The sequence below is a fragment of the Staurois parvus genome, unplaced genomic scaffold (assembly GCF_062004578.1).
Source record: "Staurois parvus isolate SC_StPar_1 unplaced genomic scaffold, SC_StPar_1.0 ptg000006l, whole genome shotgun sequence".
Taxonomy (NCBI): domain Eukaryota; kingdom Metazoa; phylum Chordata; class Amphibia; order Anura; family Ranidae; genus Staurois; species Staurois parvus.
This window is the reverse complement of record NW_028317802.1, coordinates 9046818-9070480: the sequence shown is the minus strand read 5'-3', so window position 1 is coordinate 9070480 and position 23663 is coordinate 9046818. Positions and strand designations below refer to the sequence as shown.

At 38.1% G+C, this 23663-nt stretch overlaps 1 protein-coding gene across 41 annotated transcripts in view; it reads left to right on the top strand.

Moving 5' to 3' along the window:
• The window catches only part of LOC149474319 (protocadherin gamma-C5-like), a 561663-nt gene that overhangs the window by 401393 nt on the left and 136607 nt on the right, over positions 1–23663 (top strand). The window contains exon 1 of one of the 41 annotated variants that reach the window (XM_089655233.1): positions 3763–6340. The exons of 38 other annotated variants lie outside the window; for them this stretch is intronic. In XM_089655233.1, coding sequence (XP_089511359.1) covers positions 3911–6340 — 2430 coding nt within the window. In that variant the 5' untranslated portion in view covers positions 3763–3910. Of the gene's footprint in view, positions 1–3762; positions 6341–13137; positions 15708–20463; positions 23009–23663 lie in introns of those variants that run through there. 2 more of the 41 variants (XM_089655297.1, XM_089655788.1) reach the window with 2 other exon arrangements.

The following is a 23663-nucleotide window of genomic DNA, read 5'->3' as shown; positions in this document are numbered from 1 at the left end:
ATGTTGTCTTGGTTTGAAATCTAGAAAATCATACAATTCATGAATTAAGGTTGCCTGGATTTAAAAAATTGCAACGTTCTATATCTGCCCCAATAAAATATGAAGAATGCTGGCAGTGTTCAGCCATCTTTACCAGCATGTCATGTCTATGGGTAACTGGACCAGGTTTATAGAATATATCTAGGGGTCAACTCAATATCCAAATTATAGAACTGTGTGTAATCATATTAACATGACTGAACTTACACAGCCGGAGTCTTTAATGTTTTCAGAAGCAGAATATTGAGACAACTAGAAGAGAAATACAGCTGGCAATGAGCAAACCATAACTATAGTACACTATGCCATCAAAGAACGTGCACAAACATTGGTGAGAAATTAGTAACGAAGATCCAGCTGGATACCAGAGGTACAACCTGGTACTTTTGTATCACTATCATCAGCATTCTAGTATTATAAGCAATGTACTACTACTTTAGGTATGAAACTTGTAGTTCAGGGGCCGCATGTTGCCCTTTGGCACTTACTCTGCAGCCCTGGAAGCCCCTGTGGATTGGGGTTTGTGTTCTATTTTCCTAAGTGCTTATTCATGTCAGTGACGAAAGCATTCTTTATTATGTTCTGGTAGTTTGATTTGTAAAGCAGTGGTCTCTTACACCCTCATGTACTGTATATATAACACTTAGTGGAATGCAGGCAACTTTGGGCAGGCATAGTATCTAAAAGATCATTATAGTGGATGAAGAATGGAATCTTAAGGCAAGTGGGTTCCTAAGGAAAGGAGAGGGCTTGGTGGTAAAAAGTAAAATTGCCCTTTAAGTTTAACCCTTTCACTGATGGACCTGACAGCATTGGACTTTACACACAATCCAGTGGCTGCAGTCAGGCAGCTGTGCTGCCACCCGATTGCTTCTACACACCCCCGGTAGCAGTGGCCCCCCCTCACGCACCTGCCATGTATTCCAGGCTCCACTTGTGCATCTGTGAGCCTGGGGCTAGCATGTTGGGTACCGGAAGGTGGACCCTGAAAGCGATATGTATGGCGTAATTTATGGGTCACCCCTGTCACTGACCCATGCTCTTTTATAAAAATTCCGATTTAATAAAGAGAAAATGCAGGTTGCCTCCAAAGCAGCTTTTCTGAAAAGATAGACTACAGCTTACCTTTGCATTGGACAGTGCAGGCAGAGGTTATTAGGGGCAAACTTGGTCTCCACTGTAGATTATCATGACATGCTCCATTTTCCAAGCCACCATTAACTTCTATGTCCTACAGTTGTGGCCAAAATTATTCAACCCCCACTGAAATTGAGTGTTTTGGCCAGTTTGACATTGCTTTTGATCATTCAGTCATCTTGCTTACATTTACATTAAAGAGGCACTTGTAGGTCAGACAAATATAACATAACAGTTATAATGAAATAACCACAAATGTCTTTTCTGTGCTCACAGCATTATCAGTTTTATTCAACCCCCAAGTGACATTCAATCTTAGTACTTAGTACAGCATCCTTTTACAGTTATAACAGCTTTTAAACGTGAAGCATAGCTTGACACAAGTGTCTTGCAGCGATCTACGGGTATCTTCGCCCATTCTTCATGGGCAAAGGCCTCCAGTTCAGTCACATTCTTAGGCTTGCGCACTGCAACTGCTTTCTTTAAGTCCCACCAGAGGTTCTCAATCGGATTTAAGTCTGGTGACTGCGATGGCCACTCCAAAATGTTCCAGCCTTTCCTCTGCAACCATGCTCTAGTGGACTTGGAGGTATGCTTGGGATCATTGTCCTGTTGAAAGGTCCAACGTCTCCCAAGCCTCAGGTGTGTGACGGACTGCATCACGTTTCCATCCAATATCTCCTGGTACTGAAGAGAATTCATGGTACCTTGCACACGCTGAAGCTTCCCTGTACCTGCAGAAGCAAAACAGCCCCAAAGCATGATTGACCCTCCACCATGCTTCACAGTAGGCAAGGTGTTCTTTTCATCATAGGCCTTGTTCTTCCTCCTCCAAACATAGCGTTGATCCATGGGCCCAAACAGTTCTAATTTTGTTTCATCAGTCCACAGAACACTATCCCACAACTTTTGTGGTTTGTCCACATGGCTTTTGGCATACTGCAGTCGACTCTTCTTATTCTTTGGAGACAGCAAGGGGGTACGCCTGGGAGTTCTGGCACGGAGGCCTTCATTACGCAGTGTGCGTCTTATTGTCTGGGCTGAAACTTCTGTACCCACATCTGACAAATCTTTTCTCAGTTCCTCAGCAGTCACACGGGGACTTCTCTCCACTCTACGCTTCAGGTAGCGCACAGCAGTCGAAGTCAGCATCTTCTTTCTGCCACGACCAGGTAGCGTTTCAACAGTGCCCTTTGCCTTGAATTTGCGAATGATGCTTCCTAAGGTGTCTCTTGGTATGTTTAACATCTTTGCAATCTTCTTATAGCCATTGCCCTTCCTGTGAAGAGAAATCACCTCTTCTCTTGTCTTCCTGGACCATTCTCTTGCCTTCACCATGTTTGTAACCACACCAGTAAATGTCTAGAAGGAGCTGAGTATCACAGTCATTTTAAAGCTGCCTAATTGGTGCTTATTATGCTTGATTGCTGCTCGGTGACATCCACAGGTGTTTTCAATACCTGATGGAAAGCACCTGTATGAACCTCTGTTCTTCAGAGTGGTAGTCTTTAAGGGGTTGAATAATTGTGGCAATGAAGAAACCACATAAGAACCATTTACTACTGTATTACATAAACAATTGATGTCATTTTAGTTGCATTTGGGTAGTTACAACGTCCTTGTAGGATTTGATTCTGAATACAATTCCAAATGTACACTATAGTCCCTAAACCCCTTTACAGCATTGGGGGTTGAATAATTTTGGCCACAACTGTACATGCAGCATGATCTTCTGCAGATGACTTATTGGCAACCTACAGTTTCTGGAGGAGATCCCTTAATTTTAAGGTGTACTAAGTGAGCTTTCTGATTTTGGTTAACTCTTATGGGTCTTTGAACTCTCTGTCATGTATAAAATAGTTTGTAAAACTATACAGTACATATCATATACTATATAAACATAACAGCAATTTAATGACTTACAAAAAAATTTAGTTGATCCCAAATCATCACTGATTCCTTTTAAATTACCTGTAATACAGTCTATTAGTAGTATACACTATAGTGTAGTAATATAATGTATAGCGTAGTAAGCATATTATGCTAACTTCAGATTTTACCGTTTTCACCTGATCTATTTCCTCTGGAATTTTAATAGAAAAATGACAATGATAGTTTCATAGCTAAATCCATTGCTAAATATTACTTTTACATAATTATTTTAAATTTGCTGGCAAAAACTTTGTAAAACTATAAATTGAATTGGAATTTGGTATCACTCGGACAAAAAAATCTCAAATATGTATTCTATTTACATCAGGATTTAAAAAGGATAAAATTATGCATCAACCTATAATAAAAGTATATATTAAGAAAAAAAAAACACTAGCTTTTTCAACACTTTTACTGTGTCAACAGTATGTACCATTTATAACATTTAAATCTACCTTTCATAACTTCTGAAAATAAAAATTCTCTGCTTTTACTTATAATTTAAAAATAGGTTGTAGTTATTATCTTTAGACAGAAGAGGGCAGACTAGTCATCCAAACGGTTTAAAAGCAAACCTTGTGAATCTGTTCATGTAGGCTGTGCTCTCCTCCCCCTGGCTCAGTGATTCACCCTCCCATCTCTTCTCTCACACACAAAGAAGAGCTGCAGCTCCGATGAGAACCCTGTGGATGTTTTCAATGCAGGAAATATGGTGCTATTCATACAACAAATCATTTAAACTCAACTTGGATATTTATTGGGATTACAAAAGGACTTGATTCTCAGAAGAGGGATTAAAGACATGGACTGCAAATGCTTATCAATTGCTTGGAAATGGCAAGTAGCTTTCTCCCTTCTCCTTTGTAATTGGGGCTGGGTCTCTGGGCAGCTTCATTATTCTGTTGCAGAGGAGTCAGATCCAGGGAATGTTGTGGGTAATGTAGCTCAGGATCTGGGCTTAAAACTGGCAGATATTAACAAAAGGAGTCTGAGTTTGGGATCTGAAGGAAGTAGTAAATATTTTATTATTGACCAGAAACATGGATCTCTGATTATACAGGAGAGAATTGATCGAGAGAGCCTGTGTGGATACAGCTCCAGCTGTTTGCTGCATTTAGAGGTTGTAGCTGAGAATCCTTTGGAGCTGTACAGCCTTGAAATTGAGATTTTGGACATTAATGATAATTATCCCATTTTCTCTGTCACTAATCAGGAAATACAAATTATAGAGCTGTTTGCAAATCCTGGAGTAAAATTCACTTTACCCACTGCTAAAGACTTGGATGTGGGGATAAATGGTGTGAGACATTATAGCTTAAATCAAAATCCGTATTTTTCTTTATCAGAAAAATATCGCAGTGATGGAACATTGATCACAGAATTAGTACTAGAGAAAAACCTAGACAGGGAAGAGAGATCTGAACACAAGCTTATTCTCTCTGCTATTGATGGAGGAGAACCTCCCCGATCAGGATCCATTCAGATTAATATTATTGTTTTAGATTTTAACGACAATGCACCAGTGTTTGATCAGGCAAGCTATAAGGTAGAGCTAATGGAAAATCTACCTCTAAACACAGTTGTTATAAAGCTAAATTCTACAGACCTAGATGAGGGTGTGAATAGTGAAATATTATATTCATTTGATGATCATACATCAGATTCAGCAAAAGAATTATTTGAAGTGAATGAAAAAACTGGCCAAATATTTGTTAAAGGGGTTGTGGATTTTGAAGTTGCAAAGTCATATGAATTATTTGTAAAGGCTGTAGATAAAGGATCACCTAAATTAGAGGGGCGTTGTGTTATTCAGGTCGAAGTGCAAGATGTAAATGATAATGTACCAGAAATTGTATTTACTTCTAAAAATAACGTGGTGCCTGAAAATGCCCCAATAGGGTCTATTGTTGGGTTTATTACAGTCAGAGACAGAGATTCTGGTAAAAATGGGGAAGTTAAACTGATAATACCACTGGATTTACCCTTTAAACACCAGCCCATGTCAAACCGTTATACACTGGTCACTAGTGGACATCTGGACAGGGAGAAAGTCTCACAATATACGATTACATTGATCACTTCTGATCTGGGCTCTCCATCTTTAAGCAGCCAGACTACAATAATCATTAATATTTCTGATGTTAATGATAATCCTCCAGTATTTCTACAGTCTGCTTACAACGCCTTCATATCAGAAAACAATGATCCTGGCAGACTGTTGTGTACAGTATCTGCTGGAGATCCAGATGAGGGAGATAATGCAAAGCTTATTTACTCCATAGCGGAGAATCCCATAGACGGCTCTCCTGTCTCTTCATTTGTCTACATTAACTCCGACACTGGTAATATTTATGCCCAGCGTTCCTTTGACTATGAACAGTTCCAGGTTCTACAGATCATTGCGAGGGTGGAAGATTCTGGATCCCCAAAACTGTTTTCCAATGTTTCAGTCTTCATATTTATTCAGGATACAAATGACAATTATCCCTCTATATTATACCCAGAGAACTCAGGGGAAGTCATTGCACAAGAGACCATTCCCAGATCTGCATCTGCTGGATATTTAGTCAGTAAAGTATCTGCTGTGGATCTGGATTCTGGGCACAATGCCTGGCTCACCTATAGTCTTGTTCAGTCTGGCAGTCCAGCTTTGTTTCACATCTCTGAATATACAGGAGAAGTCAGAACTCTGCGAGGATTACAGGAGACGGATAACACAGAACATCGACTTGTCATTTCCGTCAGCGACCATGGGGAGCCTTCACTGTCCTCTACAGTCACGCTGATTGTAAATATAATGGAGAATATTGCTCAGGAAAGCCCCAAATCTCATGATTTTCTTACAAATTCTAAATCAGCACCAAATATGACCTTGTATCTTATTATTTCTCTAGTAGCCATCAGTTTGGTTTCCTTGGTAACATTTGTCATATTATTAGTAAGGTGCCTTAGAAAGAATTATGACAGCAGTTGTGGTCCATGTTTTCCAAACAAATCCCTCCCTGTGTCCTATATGGATCAGTATAAACCAACACTTTACCTGAACACAGATGGAACTTTAAAGTACATGGAGGTAAGGATGGCTCCTCCAGAACCTCCAGGATCTTGTTATCCACCTTGTTTTCCTGCAACAACAAGCAATCTGGACACAACCCTTACAAAATACCAAAGCAATCTTCAAATAGCTGAGCCTAAATCTACTTCTGATAGTTGGCTTAGTGAATCACATCAGGTGAGGTGCCAGCGTTTTTTAATTTTTTAAATATTTGTGGAGTTTTTTTCTAAATTTTACAATACATTTTTTCATTACATTTTAGGATATATAAGATGAAGATCCGTTGATTTGTAAAATCAGCTATTTATATTTTGCTGTCGGAAAGCCAGTAGATTTTTCTTTTAATCTGAACCTGAACAAAGAAAGAGGTTGAATTGGTTGTTGCTGGTATTATAGGCAAATGCATTTCCTTCAGTTTTTCTGATGAGGCTGATATTGTTTACATGCAGTATGACGTTTTTCCATTTTCTGTTATGCATAGTTCACATTGTGTGGTATTTCTTGGCCTATATTTTTTGTTACACTTAATTATTTTACTTAAATATAGATATAATAGGTCTGAATTTAAATTGTTAATTGTCAAAATATTACATTTGCAGTTTTTAAAAATATCAGATGTGGCCAGTCCAGTTTTAGATATATTTACTGAGTATATTTGCATATGATATGAATAACAATTGTGAAATTCTTATATTTATATTTTTGCTATGTAAAAACCTTAGGTACAGTGATTATTGGTTGAATACATGGCTTAATTGGTAATTATTGTGTCATTTTTGCCACATCCCATGGCATAGCTAATGGCACCTAGTACAGATAACATATGTATGTGATTTGTTGTACATTTCTGAATGCCAGAAATTTCCTGTATGATGATCAGCATAAGCATTTTCCATCCCCTAGTCTGGAAAACCTCTCTTATGCTTTAGAACTTTAGTAAAATTGATGAACTTCAAGACTGTGTTTGCTGTATGTGTTAAGTGGCTTTCCACTAAGGGCTGCATTTTTAATTTTTGCTATCTCTGTGTCCAACTATCATATGTCTCTGCTCTCTGCGTGGAATATTTTGTAATTACTTTCATTGTTTTCTAAGATCAACTGAATGAATGTCTATACAAATACGCAGGCTTATCTCAAATATTTGTTCATAGTCATGAGACTGATATATAGTTTAACTATAGTTCCTAAAGAGGGAATTGGTTTGAAATCCAAAGAAATTGACAAGTTGGTGAATTGCAGATTTTTTTTTTAAGTATGCATGCAGAGTTGTGCAATCTTCAGAAAATCACGCAATTCATGAACTAAGACTGTCTGGCTTTTTAAATTGCAATATTTAATAGCAAACAGAGATATCTGCCTAAAAAGGGTCTGAAGAATCAAAAGGTATCAAAGCAGCATAAATACTAAAGCACCATATCATGTCTATGGATCCATGATTTATATATTGAGGTCATATTAATGCCCACATTTTAGAACTTTATGCATGACCAAGTGAAAATTACTATACTAACAGAGCCAGAATGTTCAATGTTTTTACTGAGACAGAAGCACAACCATATTGAGACAACCAAAAGGCAAATGGGCAAACCATAGTTCTAGTACACTATGCCATTACAGAAAGTGCACAGTGGTAAGAAAGCAGTAATGAAGATCCAATTTGGTGCTATTGGTATGTGTAGTGGCAACCTGGAACTTTTGTTATCACTACATGTACAGTATGCTACAACTCTAGGCCCTTGGTGCTGAACGTGTGGTCTGGGGGCTACATGTAGCCCTTTGGAACTTATTGTGTGGCCCTTGGAGCCCCTGCAGTCATAAGACTGTTTTCTTTACCTATATGCTCATTCAGGCAAGTGAAAGAAAACTATTCTTTGGACTGTATTTAAGTCTTTAAATGACTTGGTTTCTTTCACACAATCTTACTTTTTTCCGTACCATTAATTCCTTTTATTTTTTTCACTGTGATCTTTAATCATGGATCCTGTGTGGCATCTTTTAAGTTGGCTGTAAAGAGCACACATGTGAAATCATTAAAGTAGCTGTAACAGCAGTGATCTCTATCAGTCTCTGACTGTCTCCTGAAGCATGTCATCACTCTCCAACAACACCTATAGTGCCTGTTATCTCTGACCATCTCCTGTTCATGCCTGAAGTATTTGATAGTTGTCTGTTGTATTACATTTACTTAATATAATGTGTGCCCTTTGGTGATGTCAGCGGCCACACATAGGGCCCAACATTACAAAAAGGTTGACCATTGCTGCTCTGGGCTATGAGTTATACTTGGTATACAGAATCTGGCTCTGATCAGCTTCATGTCTTTTTAATAATTTTTATCTTCTATACAGATGTACAGAGCTTATACATAATCACTATATATTGCAAGATTATGAAATGTCTGGTAGAATGATTTTTGTGCTATGGTTTTATCTACAATGTGCACTGTGGATTTTGTTTTCTTTAACTTTCTCTTTTAAGTTGTAGATCTGCTTCATGCTTCAGCTATGCATATAATTGCAGGAATAAATAATTTTCATAAATTATTTACATAAAATTGATAATTGTGAATATTTTGAATCTATAAGGGTTATCCAATTGATAGAATATTAATCTGTATGTTTATTTAGAAGTCACACTGTATTTCAGAATATTTACACATTGGAATTGATTTACTAATTGTAATTAAGGTGTCCGTTTATGAACCAGCAGTAATAGATCGCTGCTCAGTTCTCCGGCATTCTTGGAGAACACAGTTCTCCTGTAAATGCCGTTTATGAAGCATATGTAGATCAGTTCTCCAAACGAAAGGAGAACGGTCTACAAATGCTGGAAAACGGCTGATTTTACTATAATCTCACGAGATTACAGTAAAAGATCAGTTTACTAAACAGAGGTAAATTATCGCTGCTTAGTTTGCGGTCCCTCCGATTCTCCAGCTGTGGGCTGGAGAATCTGGAAGGAGAACACAGATCTCCAGTGAAGGGCTGACATGATCTCCTGAGTATCATAAACTGTGAATGACCAGAGAATAGCTGAGATCCGTTGAATCGCAGCTATTCTCTGTGTCATAAACGGACACCTCTGTTGTGTAATTTATTGAGCAGCATAATGCCAAATGCCCACTTACATCAAATACAAGGTATATAAAGCTCAGAACATCATGTAACAGTCTGGGTGTACTTGCATGGGTGTAGCAATATGCCGTCAACGCCGGAACTGATGTCACCACACTTCCGTCCTACGCGTTGCGTCATGAGCCACGTAAATTACACTATTTACTACACTATGAAAGTGTTCCTTTTCTCCTCTTTTGGGATTGTTTGAGAGGCTGTCCGGTGCATTTTTTCCTTGAGGGGGATACCACCACTGTTGTTGACGGTTCCTGGATTAGTGCGTAAGGCCCCCATGGGATGCTGATCTGTTTGGCGTTGAGTGCCTTTGATGTCTGTTGGCTCTTAGGGGTCGCAGCGTGGAGGTGAGGAGGCAATTTGCCGGTGGTGGATTTCTTGTCAAGTCGATCACTTTCACTATCACCCATCAAGTTTACTATTGTACTTTACACGTAGTAGTTTATTGTGGACTTTACACCATCTTTTGTGTTTATTCACATTTTTGTGGCAATATTTTTGCCATTATTTATGATGTGTTTGTTTGTGTGTTATTTTTCACCCATCATATATTTCCATTCTTTTTTGACATTCATGTCATCCATGTTTAGTCCTGCACTGGAATATATCACTTTTGGGCTTTTTATGTATTGATTATTGTTATACCAGTTTATCATTATTTTATATTTCATTATTTATATATTTTTACCACTTTATTCACATTATTTCCTCCCTTTTCATATGTACAGTTCACTTATATCACTATGGCAGATTTCTTGAGCTGAGGACGTGTTTATTTGTTTTGTTTTCACATATGATAGTGCACTTGTGCTATTTGTGCTGTTTACGTTGTGGTTCACATGTGTTACATTTTCTGTGGGCTGTCCATTTTTCTCACCTCTCATAGTTTATTTAGATTTATTTAGATTCACAACGTAAACAGCACAAATAGCACAAGTGCACTATCATATGTGAAAACAAAACAAATAAACAAGTCCTCAGCTCAAGAAATCTGCCATAGTGATATAAGTGAACTGTACATATGAAAAGGGAGGAAATAATGTGAATCAGTGAGCAGTATCAACCCCCCTTTGTTGCATCTTCACTATTTGGTTATATAGCTGGGTGCTAGCTGTTTTCCTAAACTGTAGTGTTGAGTTTAGTATTGTAGTGGCAGCGCGGGAGGTTTTTCCCTATCTTATAGGCATGTAGACTGCTTCTACAAACATTTGTGAAAAAGTGGGTTGCTCTCAGGAGCTCAGTGAATTCAAGTGTGGTACCGTGATAGGTTGCCACCTGTGCAATAAGTCCATCCGTGAAATTTCCTTGCTACTAAATATAGTCATCTGACAGTGGTAGTAAAACAAAGTGGAAGCAACTGGGAACAACAGCAACAAAGTGGTAGGCCACGTAAAATGACAGAGAGGGGTCAGTGCTTGCTGAAGAGCACAGTGCACAGAAGTCGCCAACTGTCTGCAGAGTCAATGTGGCCATCAGATTAGCACAACAACAGTGCATAGAGAGCTTCATGGAATAGGTTTCCATGGCCGAGCAGCTGCATCCAACCCTTACATCACCAAGTGCAATGCAAAGCATCGGATGCATTGGCGTAGAGCACTCCGCCACTGGACTCTAGAGCAGTGGAGACACGTTCACTGGAGTGAGAAATCACTCACACGGTTGCCAAGAGAACAGTACTTGCCTGACTGCATTATGCCAACTGCAAAGTTTAGTGGAGGGGGGATTATGGTGTGGGGTTGTTTTTCAGAGGTTGGGCTTGACACCTTAGTTCCAGTGAAGGGAACTCTTAAGACATCAGCATACCAAGACATTTTGGACAATTTCATGCTCCCAACTTTGTGGGAACAGTTTGGGGATGGCCCCTTCCTGTTCCAACATGACTGCGCACCAGTGCGCAAAGCAAGGTCCATAAAGACATGGATGAGCAAGTTTTGGGTGGAGGAACCTGACTGGCCTGCACAGAGTCCTGATCTCAACCTGATAGAGCACCTTTGGGATGAATTAGAGTGGAGACTGCGAGCCCGGCCTTCTTGTCCGACATCAGAGCCTGACCTCACAAATGCGCTTCTGGAAGAATGGTCAAACATTCCCATAGACACACTCGTAAACCTTGTGGACAGACTTTCCAGAAGAGTTGAAGCTGTTATAGCTGCAAAGGATGGGCCAACAAAATATTGAACCCTACGGACTAAGACTGGGATGCAATTAACGTTCATGTGCATGTAAAGGCAGGCATCCCAATACTTTTGGCAATAATACCTTAGGCCACCCCACCAAAGGAAATGTCTTTCCCTTGTATTATGTGATTCTGGAAACACCAATGCTTACTCATTTTGATATACAAGCAAGATATTATTGACCCTGCCCACTGTGCTATGCCTACTAATTTTGATAAACAGGCAGGGTATTACTGACCCTGCCCACTACAGAGTGATCATAGCTTACCTTCTGATTGGACAGACAGAGGTACTCATTGATCTCCTCCATAGACAACTCCTCCATAGATAAGCACGGCAACTGTTCTCCAAATCTAATTTTTTAATAGTCTTCATTGCTTTACATGTAGCATGGTCTTCTCTGGATGAACTATTAACAACTTTATGTTTTTGGAGGAGATCCAAAGGGGCATTAAAAGAATCACAAATTTTGGTTAACTTTCTGTCATGTATATAATAATTTTTACAACAAAGACTTTATTTAGATATTTACTGTGTATGCATATACAATAATATATATATATATATATATATATACCTACCAAAAAACTGGAGTTCAATGAATTTAAAAAAAAATGAAAACGTTGAGCAAATATTATTACATTTCTTTTTAAAATTACCTGTCATTTAAACCTCTGCATGCTGGTAGGTAAATTGGTTCCTGTCTAAATTTGCCCCAGTATTTGTATGTATGAATGTGAGTTAGGGACCTTAGATTGTAAGCTCCTTGAGCGTTAGGGACTGATGTGAAAGTACAATATATATATTTAAAGTGCTGCGTAAATTGATGGCTCCATGTAAGTACCTGTAATCAGGGGCGGACTGACAACTCATGGGGCCTCCGGGCAATAGGGGATCATGGGGCCCCCTGTGTCCTTGCCCAAACTCAAAAAAGCCTATTAAAAAGGTACCAGGGGCATCTCAAGGGGCCCCCTACTGACCCCAGGCCCTCGGGCAGTGTCCGAGTTTCCAAATGGTCAGTCCGCCCCTGCCTGTAATAAATAAATAACACATTGCACTAATTTAAAGTGTGCAATATTTTGCTCATCTACTTCCCCAAACTTTTTAATGAAATAAAATGACAGTTTTTTTTATATACAGACAAATGCTAAATGTTAGTTTTACATTATTTATTTTATATTGTTGGCAGTGAATAATTGCATTTTAATCCTAGAATGTATTTATTATATATATATTATTTTCAAACATTTTCCTGCTCTGTCAAGTAAAATTAGTTTGTATTCTATTTAGATCTTTCATTTAAAAAATATAAAATGTATCAACATATAAACTTTTAAACAAGTATTGATGTATATTTTTATATTTTAAAATTGCAAACAAATAAATACACATTTATGTAGCTGTGTTAGCATTATCTATCCCATATATAATCAATAACTGATCTATTCAAATAATAGGCTTTTCATTTTTTACATATTTCTGTATTGAAAAATATGTGCTTTGCCAAGTCCTAAAATTAAACTGTAGTTATTATCTTTGGACAGAAGAGGGCAGGCTAGTCATCCAAAAGGTTTAAAAGCAAACCTTGTGAATCTGTTCATGTAAGCTGTGCTCTCCTCCCCCTGGCTCAGTGATTCACCCTCCCATCTCTTCTCACACACAAAGAAGAGCTGCAGCTCCGATGAAAACCCTGTGGATGTTTTCAATGCAGGAAATATGGTGTTTTTTATACAACACATCATTTAAACTCAACTTGGATACTTATTGGGATTACAAAAGGACTTGATTCTCAGAAGAGGGATTAAAGACATGGACTGCAAATGTTCCTCAAATGCTTGGAAATGGCAAGTAGCTCTCCCCCTTTTTCTTTGTAGCTGGGGCTGGGTCTCTGGGCAGCTTCATTATTCTGTTGCAGAGGAATCAGATCCAGGGACTGTTGTGGGGAATATAGCTCAGGATCTGGGCTTAAACCTAGCAGATATTAACAAAAGGAGACTGAGTTTGGGATCTGAAGAAAACAGTAAATATTTTACTATTGACCAGAAACATGGAGCTTTGATAATACAGGAGAGGATTGATAGAGAGAGCCTGTGTGGATCCAGCTCCAGCTGTTTGCTGCATTTAGAGGTTGTAGCTGAGAATCCTTTGGAGCTGTTCAGTCTGGAAATTGAGATTTTGGACATTAATGATAATTATCCTATTTTTTCTGTAACTAATCAGGAAATAAAAATTATAGAGCTGTTAACAAGTCCTGGAGTACAATTTCCTTTACCCTCTGCCGAAGACTTGGATGTGGGGAAAAATAGTGTGAGGCAGTATAGATTAAATCTAAATCCTTATTTTTCTTTATCAGAAAAATATCGCAGTGATGGAACTTTGATTGCAGAATTAGTATTAGAGAAAAACCTAGACAGAGAAGAGAGATCTGAACACAAGCTTATTCTCTCTGCTATTGATGGAGGAGAACCTCCCAGATCAGGATCCACTCAGATAACTGTTATTGTTTTAGATATTAATGACAATGCACCAGTGTTTGATCAGGCAAGCTATAAGGTAGAGCTAATGGAAAATCTACCTCTAAACACAGTTGTTATAAAGCTTAATGCTACAGACCCAGATGAGGGTGCAAATAGTGAAATATTATATTCATATGATGATCACACATTAAATGTAGCAAGGAAAATATTTGATTTAAATGAAAACACTGGAGAAATATTGATAAAAGGGGCTATAGATTATGAAAATGCTAAATTGTATGAATTATTTGTAAAAGCTGTAGATAAAGGATCACCAAAAAGAGAGGGGCGTTGTGTTGTTCATATTGAAGTGCAAGATGTAAATGATAATGTACCAGAAATTGTATTTACTTCTAAAAATAAAGAGGTGTCTGAAAATGCCCCAGTAGGAACTATTGTTGGGTTTATTACAGTCAGAGACAAAGATTCTGGTAAAAATGGGGAAGTTAAACTGATAATACCACTGGATTTACCCTTTAAACACCAGCCCATGTCAAACCGCTATACACTGGTCACTAGTGGACATCTGGACAGAGAGAAAGTCTCACAATATACTATTACATTGATAGCTTCTGATCTGGGCTCTCCATCTTTAAGCAGCCAGACTACAATCATCATTAATATTTCTGATGTTAATGATAATCCTCCAGTATTTCTACAGTCTGCTTACAATGCCTTCATATCAGAAAACAATGATCCTGGCAGACTGTTGTGTACAGTATCTGCTGGAGATCCAGATGAGGGAGATAATGCAAAGCTCATTTACTCCGTAGTGGAGAGCCACATAGACGGTTCTCCTGTCTCTTCATTTGTCTACATTAACTCAGACACTGGTAATATTTATGCCCAGCGCTCCTTTGACTATGAACAGCTCCAAGTACTACAGATTACTGCGAGAGTTGAAGATTCCGGATCTCCAAAACTGTTTTCCAATGTTTCAGTCTTCATATTTATTCAGGATACAAATGACAATTATCCCTCTATATTATACCCAGAGAACTCAGGGGAAGTCATTGCACAAGAGACCATTCCCAGATCTGCGTCTGCTGGATATTTAGTCAGTAAAGTCTCTGCGGTGGATCTGGATTCTGGGCACAATGCCTGGCTCACCTATAGTCTTGTTCAGTCTGGCAGTCCAGCTTTGTTTCACATCTCTGAATATACAGGAGAAGTCAGAACTCTGCGTGGATTACAGGAGACGGATAACACAGAACATCGACTTGTCATCTCCGTCAGTGACCATGGGGAGCCTTCACTGTCCTCTACAGTCATTCTGATTGTAAATACAATGGAGAATATTGCTCAGGAAAGCCCCAAATCTCATGATTTTCTTACAAATTCTAAACCAACACCAAATATGACCTTGTATCTTATCATTTCTCTAGTAGCCATCAGTTTGGTTTCCTTGATAACCTTTGTCATATTATTAGTAAAGTGCCTTAGAAAGAATTATGACAGCAGTTGTGGTTCTTGTTTTCCAAACAAATCCCTCCCTGTGTCCTATATGGATCAGTATAAGCCAGCACTTTACCTAAACACAGATGGGACATTAAAGTACATGGAGGTAAGGATGGCTCCTCCAGAACCTCCAGGATCTTGTTATCCACCATGTTTTCCTGCAACAACAAGTATTCCGGAATCAACACTTGCAAACGTTCAAAGTAATCCGTTTATAGCAAAGTCTAAGCCCACCTCTGACAGCTGGTGTAATGAAACACATCAGGTGAGATAATATAATGTTGTTTTTTTTATTTATCTATTTTTATTATTTTGCAATAGTACATTTTAGCAATGGTCTCAACACTGACAAAATTTTAAGACAATATTCAAATAATAGAACCAAAATCTACTTCTGTCCGCTGGTTTAGTGAAACTTCTCAGTTGTGATGTTTTAAAATGTTAAAATAAGATTTTTAATATATGATATAAAAGAAGGTAGATTGGTGCAATTACAATTTAGTTCAGAATCTTTTTTCCTCCTGGAAGCAAATAAATAGATATTTTAATTTTGTGGCCTGAACTAAAAAAGGACTGCTGAAATGTGAATGGTTGCTATTGATACTACAAGCAAATGCATTACCTTGAGTCTTAGCTTGATTATTTTTTACATCTTCGAGGTTTTTTGCCTTATTCACCCATGTGAATGTGCACTGTCATCCATACCAAATAAATGAAGCCTTTGTTTTTGCAATAGCATTCCTGAACCAGGGGCGGACTGACAACTCATGGGGCCCCCAGGCAATTGAGGATTATGGGGCCCCTGTGTCCTTGCCCAAACTCCAAAAAGTCTATGAAAAAGGTACCAGGGGCATCTCATGGGGCCCCCTACTGACCCCGGGCCCTCGGGCAGTGCCCGAGTTTCCAAATGGTCAGTCCGCCCCTGTCCTGAACATAGAAGCAGCAGCTGCATGGATACAGCCGCATGGCAAAATTTGACAGGCTGGTAGAAGCATGTCCATGGTCTAATTTCAGACAGTGTGCTTCTTGCTGTTCTTTAGTGCATATGTCTCATTGTTTTTTTACTAGTTTTTTTCATCAACATCAGCTCTTACCAATTTTATATATTTTTTAACAAATATATGTGTATATGGTATTTTTACCAGCTATGAAATTCTTATATTATTATTTGTATTCTTGCTGTATACATAATGTTAGTTACTGTGTGTATCAGTTAACTAAAGGACTTATATTGTAATTGCAATGATTGAATTGCTATTGGTGAATCTAATGACATGGCTAATAACACCTCTTACAGTTTTCAACTGTAAGTGACTTGTTATGATTTTCTGAACGCTATACATTGTATGTATGATGATTAGTGTAAGCATTTGGCACATATTTTGTTACTCTTTAAAACCCTGCACACATTAGTCTGCATTTTCTCCAGCTAGGTGCCCAATTGGTCCAGTGAAGGAAAACATTAATTGGACTATATTTTCGTGGTGAATTTTTTTTCACAGTATTTCTCTTTGTTCTTTACTGTTCATCCCATTTTTTATGTTTTTCTTCTTCTGAGCTTTGCTAATGGATCTTTCTATGGTACAAGTAATTTTTAAGTGGGGTGTGGGGAGAACAAATGGGGAAACATTGATTTGTAAATAATCTGTAATAGCAGTGATCTTTAGTAGTCTTATGTTATGTGTCCTCAGTCTCTGGCTGTCTCCTGAAGTATGTCATCAGATTCCAACCACTCCTATAACATATCTGCTGCCTTTGACCTTGTATTGTAGAATTATTTTGGTTTCTAACCATGTTGTGAGTCTTTTATAGTTTTTGGTTGTATTACATTCACTTAATATAATGTGCTACCATTTGTTGAAGTCAAAGGCTGCACTTAGGGCTTCAAATAGCAAGAAGGTTGATCACCACTGCTCTAAGATATGGTTTAAACTGGGTATATATAACCTGGCTCTGATTCTATTACAGTGAGGGACAGAAGTAGTTGAACACCCTGCGATTTTGCAAGTTCTCCCACTTAGAAATCATGGAGGGGTCTGAAATTCACATTGTAGGTGCATTCCCACTCTGAGAGACAGAATTAAAAAAAAATTCAGGAAATCACATTGTATGATTTTTAAAGAAATTATTTGTCTTGCACTGCTGAACATAAGTATTTGAACACCTAAGAAACAGCAAGAAATCTGGCTCTCAGAGACCTGTTACTGTGCCTTTAAAAAGTCCACCTCTACTCCACTCATTAATTTAACTTAGTAGCACCTGTCAGCTCTTTAAAGACACCTGTCCACCCCACAGTCAGTCAGACGCCAACTACTACCATGGGCAAGACCAAAGAGCTGTCAAAAGACACCAGAGACAAAATTATGGACCTCCACAAGGCTGGAAAGGGCTATGGGGCAATTGCCAAGCAGCTTGGTGAAAATAGATCAGCATATCAAGGTTCTGGAGTGGCCTAGCCAGTCTCCAGACCTAAATCCAATAGAACATCTTTGGAGGGAGCTGAAACTCCGTGTTGCTCAGCGACAGCCCCGAAACCTGACAGATCTAGAGGAGATCTGTGTGGAGGAGTGGGCCAAAATCCCTGCTGCAGTGTGTGCAAACCTGGTCAAGTACTACAGGAAATGTTTGACCTCTGCAATTGCAAACAAAGGCTTCTGTACCAAATATTAACACTGATTTTCTCAGGTGTTCAAATACTTATGTTCAGCAGTGCAAGACAAATAAATTCTTTAAAAATCATACAATGTGATTTCCTGAATTTTTTTTTAAATTCTGTCTCTCAGAGTGGGAATGCACCTACAATGTGAATTTCAGACCCCTCCATGATTTCTAAGTGGGAGAACTTGCAAAATCGCAGGGTGTTCAAATACTTCTCTTCCTCACTGTAGATCCTTCCATATTTCCATACTTAATATGCAACACCTCTATTCTCTCTTTAAAAACACATTTTTATATGTCTACTGCTTCAAATTGTAAAGGTTCTAATTTTTTTTAAAATACCAAACATGTCATAGTTACCTGCTCTGTGCAATGGTTTTTCACAGAGCAGCCCCAGTCCTCTTCTTCCTTGCTCCCCCACCGGTGCTCCAAGCCTCTCCCTGCTGAGCATGCTCGGTCCTGACCTGCTTCTGTGTATCGAAGAGGCACACAGAACACCACTCGTTCCCTCCTTACTGGCTGTGATTGACAGCAGTGGGAGCCAATGGCTCCTGCTGCTGTGTCTCAACCAGTGAGGAGGCAGAGACCCAGGAGATCTTCAGCTCTCATGCACATCACTGGATTGGGATCAGGCTCAGGCTCAGACTCAGGTGAGTATGGGGGGGCGCTGCAGACTGAAGGTTTTTTACCTTCATGCATAGAATTCATAAAGTTAAAAACATTCTGACTTTAGAACCGCTTTAATAACAAGATCTTCCCTAAATAACTTATCATACTTTCTATTGTGTATGAGAACTTGTACTGGTAGTTACTAGAGATTTTCTGAAAGCTTGTTATTGGCTTTCACTCCTCACCCATGCATATTATAATAACATACCTTGTAAAAGGGACCAGTTATTATAGTAGAAAATAAACTTCTCTTGATAGCTGGTTTATTATAGTAGAAAAGAAACTTCTGAAAACGAATTCTTTGAAATGAATATACTGTTTGCTAAGCTGAAAATGACACCTGTAATAAATTTGCTTTGTACCTATGTGATAATCTTTATCTTCATTTCGTGTTGGTAGTGTACAGAGCACACTCAAGATCACTCTGTATTGCAAGATCTTGAAATGACTGGCAGAATGGTTACTGTGTCTATGTCGGCCGTTCTCAAAGCTACAATGTAGCTTTATCTACAAATGGATATTGTATTTTTTCCATTTTCTATAATTTTTTTCTTGGCATAGAATGCAAGCCTGTCCTAATTTATGTGTAGTGTATTCACTCTCGCAATGCATATAACCATATACATAAATGTTGGGTTTGTGAATATTTTAATTTTGTAAAGATAATCAATTGGATAATGAATTGGATCCATGTGTAGGCTTGTCCAGAAGCTGGGCTGTATTTCAGAATATTTACCCATTGTGTTACTTTTCTACCCACAGTTATATTTCCAACTCACACACACATTTACTGTATGCATGACACAAAATGATATGTAGGCAGGCAGTTGTGGATGAACAGTATATGTGAAAAAGTCATTATCAGTACAGATGAAGAATTGTATCTTAAGGCAGGTTTGTTCCTAAGGAGAGGAGAAGGCATGTTGGCAAAAGTACAATTACCATAGCCTTCTCTGTCTTACATGCAGCACAATTTGTTTGAGATGTACTGTTAGCAACCTAAATATTTTGTAGGAGATCTCTAAAAAATACCACTATATATATATATATATATATATATTTATACAGTATATATACCATATACAGTATGTATATATTGTTATTTATATATATATATATATATGTATATATATATATATATATATATATATATATATATATGTACATCTTGCACATTTTGTTTATATTTTGCAATTATCTCACAAGTAGATCACATTACTTTTTACAGAATTTTACAGAAGTTCTTTCATAATTCTAGCAGTAAATAAATGTATATACAATACATGTCTAGATGTATTGTATGTATGCCCATATTTATTTTATTTTTCTGCTCTAACAAACAAAATTCTTAAATTTTGTTTTATTCACATTTTACATTTTAAAAGGATAAAATGGGTCAATCTAAAATATATCTAAACAAATATTAATATTAATTTAAAAATTGCAAACAACTCGATAGACTTTTCTGTCAACAGCATGTATCACATTTAAAACTACTTTTCATAAACTCTGAACATAAAAATTCTCTGCTTTTACTTATAATGTAAAAATAAGTTGCAGTTATTATCTTTAGACAGAGGAGGGCAGCCTAGTCATCCAAACTGTCTAAAAGCAAACCTTTGGAATCTGTTCTTGTAATCTGTGCTCTCCTCCCCCTGGCTCAGTGATTCACCCTCCCATCTCTTCTCACACACAAAGAAGAGCTGCAGCTCCGATGAAAACCCTGTGGATGTTTTCAATGCAGGAAATATGGTGTTTTCTACACAACAGTTCATTTAAACTCAGCTTGGATACTTATTGGGATTACAAAAGGACTTGATTCTCAGAAGAGGGATTAAAGACATGGACTGCAAATGTTCCTTAAATGTTTGGAAATGGCAAGTAGCTTTCTCCTTTCTCCTTTGTAGCTGGGGCTGGGTCTCTGGGCAGCTGCGTTATTCTATTGCAGAGGAGTCAGATCCAGGGACTGTAGTGGGGAATATAGCTCAGGATCTGGGCTTAAACCTAGCAGATATTAACAAAAGAAGGCTGAGCTTGGGATCTGAAGGAAGCAGTAAATATTGTACTATTGACCAGAAATATGGAGCTCTGATTATACAGGAAAAGATTGATAGAGAGAGCCTGTGTGAATCCAGCTCCAGCTGTTTGCTGCATTTAGAGGTTGTAGCTGAGAATCCTTTGGAGCTGTTCAGTCTAGAAATTGAGATTTTGGACATTAATGATAATTATCCTATTTTTTCTGTAACTAATCAGGAAATAAAAATTACAGAGCAGTTTACAAGCCCTGGGGTTCGATTTCCTTTACCCTCTGCCGAAGACTTGGATGTGGGGAAAAATAGTGTGAGACATTATAGAGTAAATCAAAATCCGTATTTTTCTTTATCAGAAAAATATCGCAGTGATGGAACTTTGATTGCAGAATTAGTATTAGAGAAAAACCTGGACAGGGAAGAGAGATCTGAACACAAGCTTATCCTCTCTGCTATTGATGGAGGAGAACCTTCTCATTCAGGATCCACTCAGATAACTGTTATTGTTTTAGATATTAATGACAATGCACCAGTGTTTGATCAGGCAAGCTATAAGGTAGAGCTAATGGAAAATCTACCTCTAAACACAGTTGTTATAAAGCTTAATGCTACAGACCCAGATGAGGGTGCAAATAGTGAAATATTATATTCATTTGATGACCATACTTTAAATTCCGCAAAGAAAATATTTGGTTTAAATGAAAACACTGGAGAACTATTGATAAAAGGGTCTTTAGATTATGAAGTTGCAAAATTGTATGAATTATTTGTAAAGGCCGTAGACAAAGGATCCCCTACACTAGAAGGACGTTGTGTTGTCCAGGTTGAAGTGCAAGATGTGAATGATAATATACCAGAAATTGTATTTACTTCTAAAAATAGTGAGGTTCCTGAAAATGCCCCAGTGGGGACTATTGTTGGATTTATCACAGTCAGAGACAAAGATTCTGGTAAAAATGGGGAAGTTAAACTGGAAACATCACCAAATTTGCCCTTTAAATGCCAGCCCATGTCAAACCGTTATACACTGGTCACTAGTGGACATCTGGACAGGGAGAAAGTCTCACAATATACTATTACACTGATCGCTTCTGATCTGGGCTCTCCATCTTTAAGTAGCCAGACTACAATCATCATTAATATTTCTGATGTTAATGATAATCCTCCAGCATTTCTACAGTCTGCTTACAACGCCTTCATATCAGAAAACAATGATCCTGGCAGACTGTTGTGTACAGTATCTGCTGGAGATCCGGATGAGGGAGATAATGCAAAGCTCATTTACTCCATAGTGGAGAATCATATAGATGGCTCTCCTGTCTCTTCATTTGTCTACATTAACTTTGACACTGGTAATATTTATGCCCAGCGTTCCTTTGACTATGAACAGCTCCAAGTTCTTCAGATCACTGCGAGAGTTGAAGATTCTGGATCCCCAAAACTGTTTTCCAATGTTTCAGTCTTCATATTTATTCAGGATACAAATGACAATTATCCCTCTATATTATACCCAGAGAACTCAGGGGAAGTCATTGCACAAGAGACCATTCCCAGATCTGCATCTGCTGGATATTTAGTCAGTAAAGTCTCTGCGGTGGATCTGGATTCTGGGCACAATGCTTGGCTCACCTATAGTCTTGTTCAGTCTGGCAGTCCAGCTTTGTTTCACATCTCTGAATATACAGGAGAAGTCAGAACTCTGCGAGGATTACAGGAGATGGATAACACAGAACATCGACTTGTCATCTCCGTCAGTGACCATGGGGAGCCTTCACTGTCCTCTACAGTCACTCTGATTGTAAATATAATGGAGAATATTCCTCAGGAAAGCCCCAAATCTCATGATTTTCTTACAAATTCTAAATCAGCACCAAATATGACCTTATACCTTATTATTTCTCTAGTAGCCATCAGTTTAGTTTCCTTAGTAACATTTGTCATATTATTAGTAAGGTGCCTTAGAAAGAATTATGACAGTAGCTGTGGTTCATGTTTTCCAAACAAATCCCTCCCTGTGTCCTATATGGACCAGTATAAACCAACACTTTACCTGAACACAGATGGGACTTTAAAGTACATGGAAGTGAGGATGGCTCCTCCAGAACCTCCAGGATCTTGTTACCCACCATGTTTTCCTGCAACAACAAATATCCCTGACTCATCACTCCCCAAACACACACCTGACAGCTGGTATAATGAAACACAACAGGTGAGATTCTATCATTTGTGATCAATTGATATCATGTATGTTTTTTACATTATATTTTGGAGTTAAACATTTTAGCTTTGTACTTTAAGCTGTCATACCACACTTAAATCAAAAGTTCAGTTTGGTATCCCTGTTTTCCATAGTAAGCTATTAGATTGAATGAGGCTTAGTATTTATTTCTTTCCTTGATTGTTCTGCTGGTTGCTCCACCTCTCTTCATAGCTTATATTTACCATCCAATACCATTGCATAGTAATTGCTTCTTGGTTTATTTAGTAAGCATACATTCATCTTTTTATTTTACCTAAAAATTGCACTGATGGGCCTCCAATAGGATGGTTGATAAAATTAGTTTGAACAAATATGGACTTTAAATAGTATGTACAAAACAACCATACACATGTGACCTTTGTATTCAAAGTGTAATTTAATGTCCATGTCAATTGGATGTGACACGGACTATGGCACTACATGAAATGCATTACTGTTTTTTTAATACCAGGGTGTCTGTATCTTGTTGATAACAACGGTATTAGTTTATTAGTACAGTATATTTATTTGTAATTACTTTTACGCTGGCCACACATGGTTCTTTCCTGCTGTGCTATTGTATTCTGACAGTGGGGACTCCTCTGCTATCAGAATACACTGATCA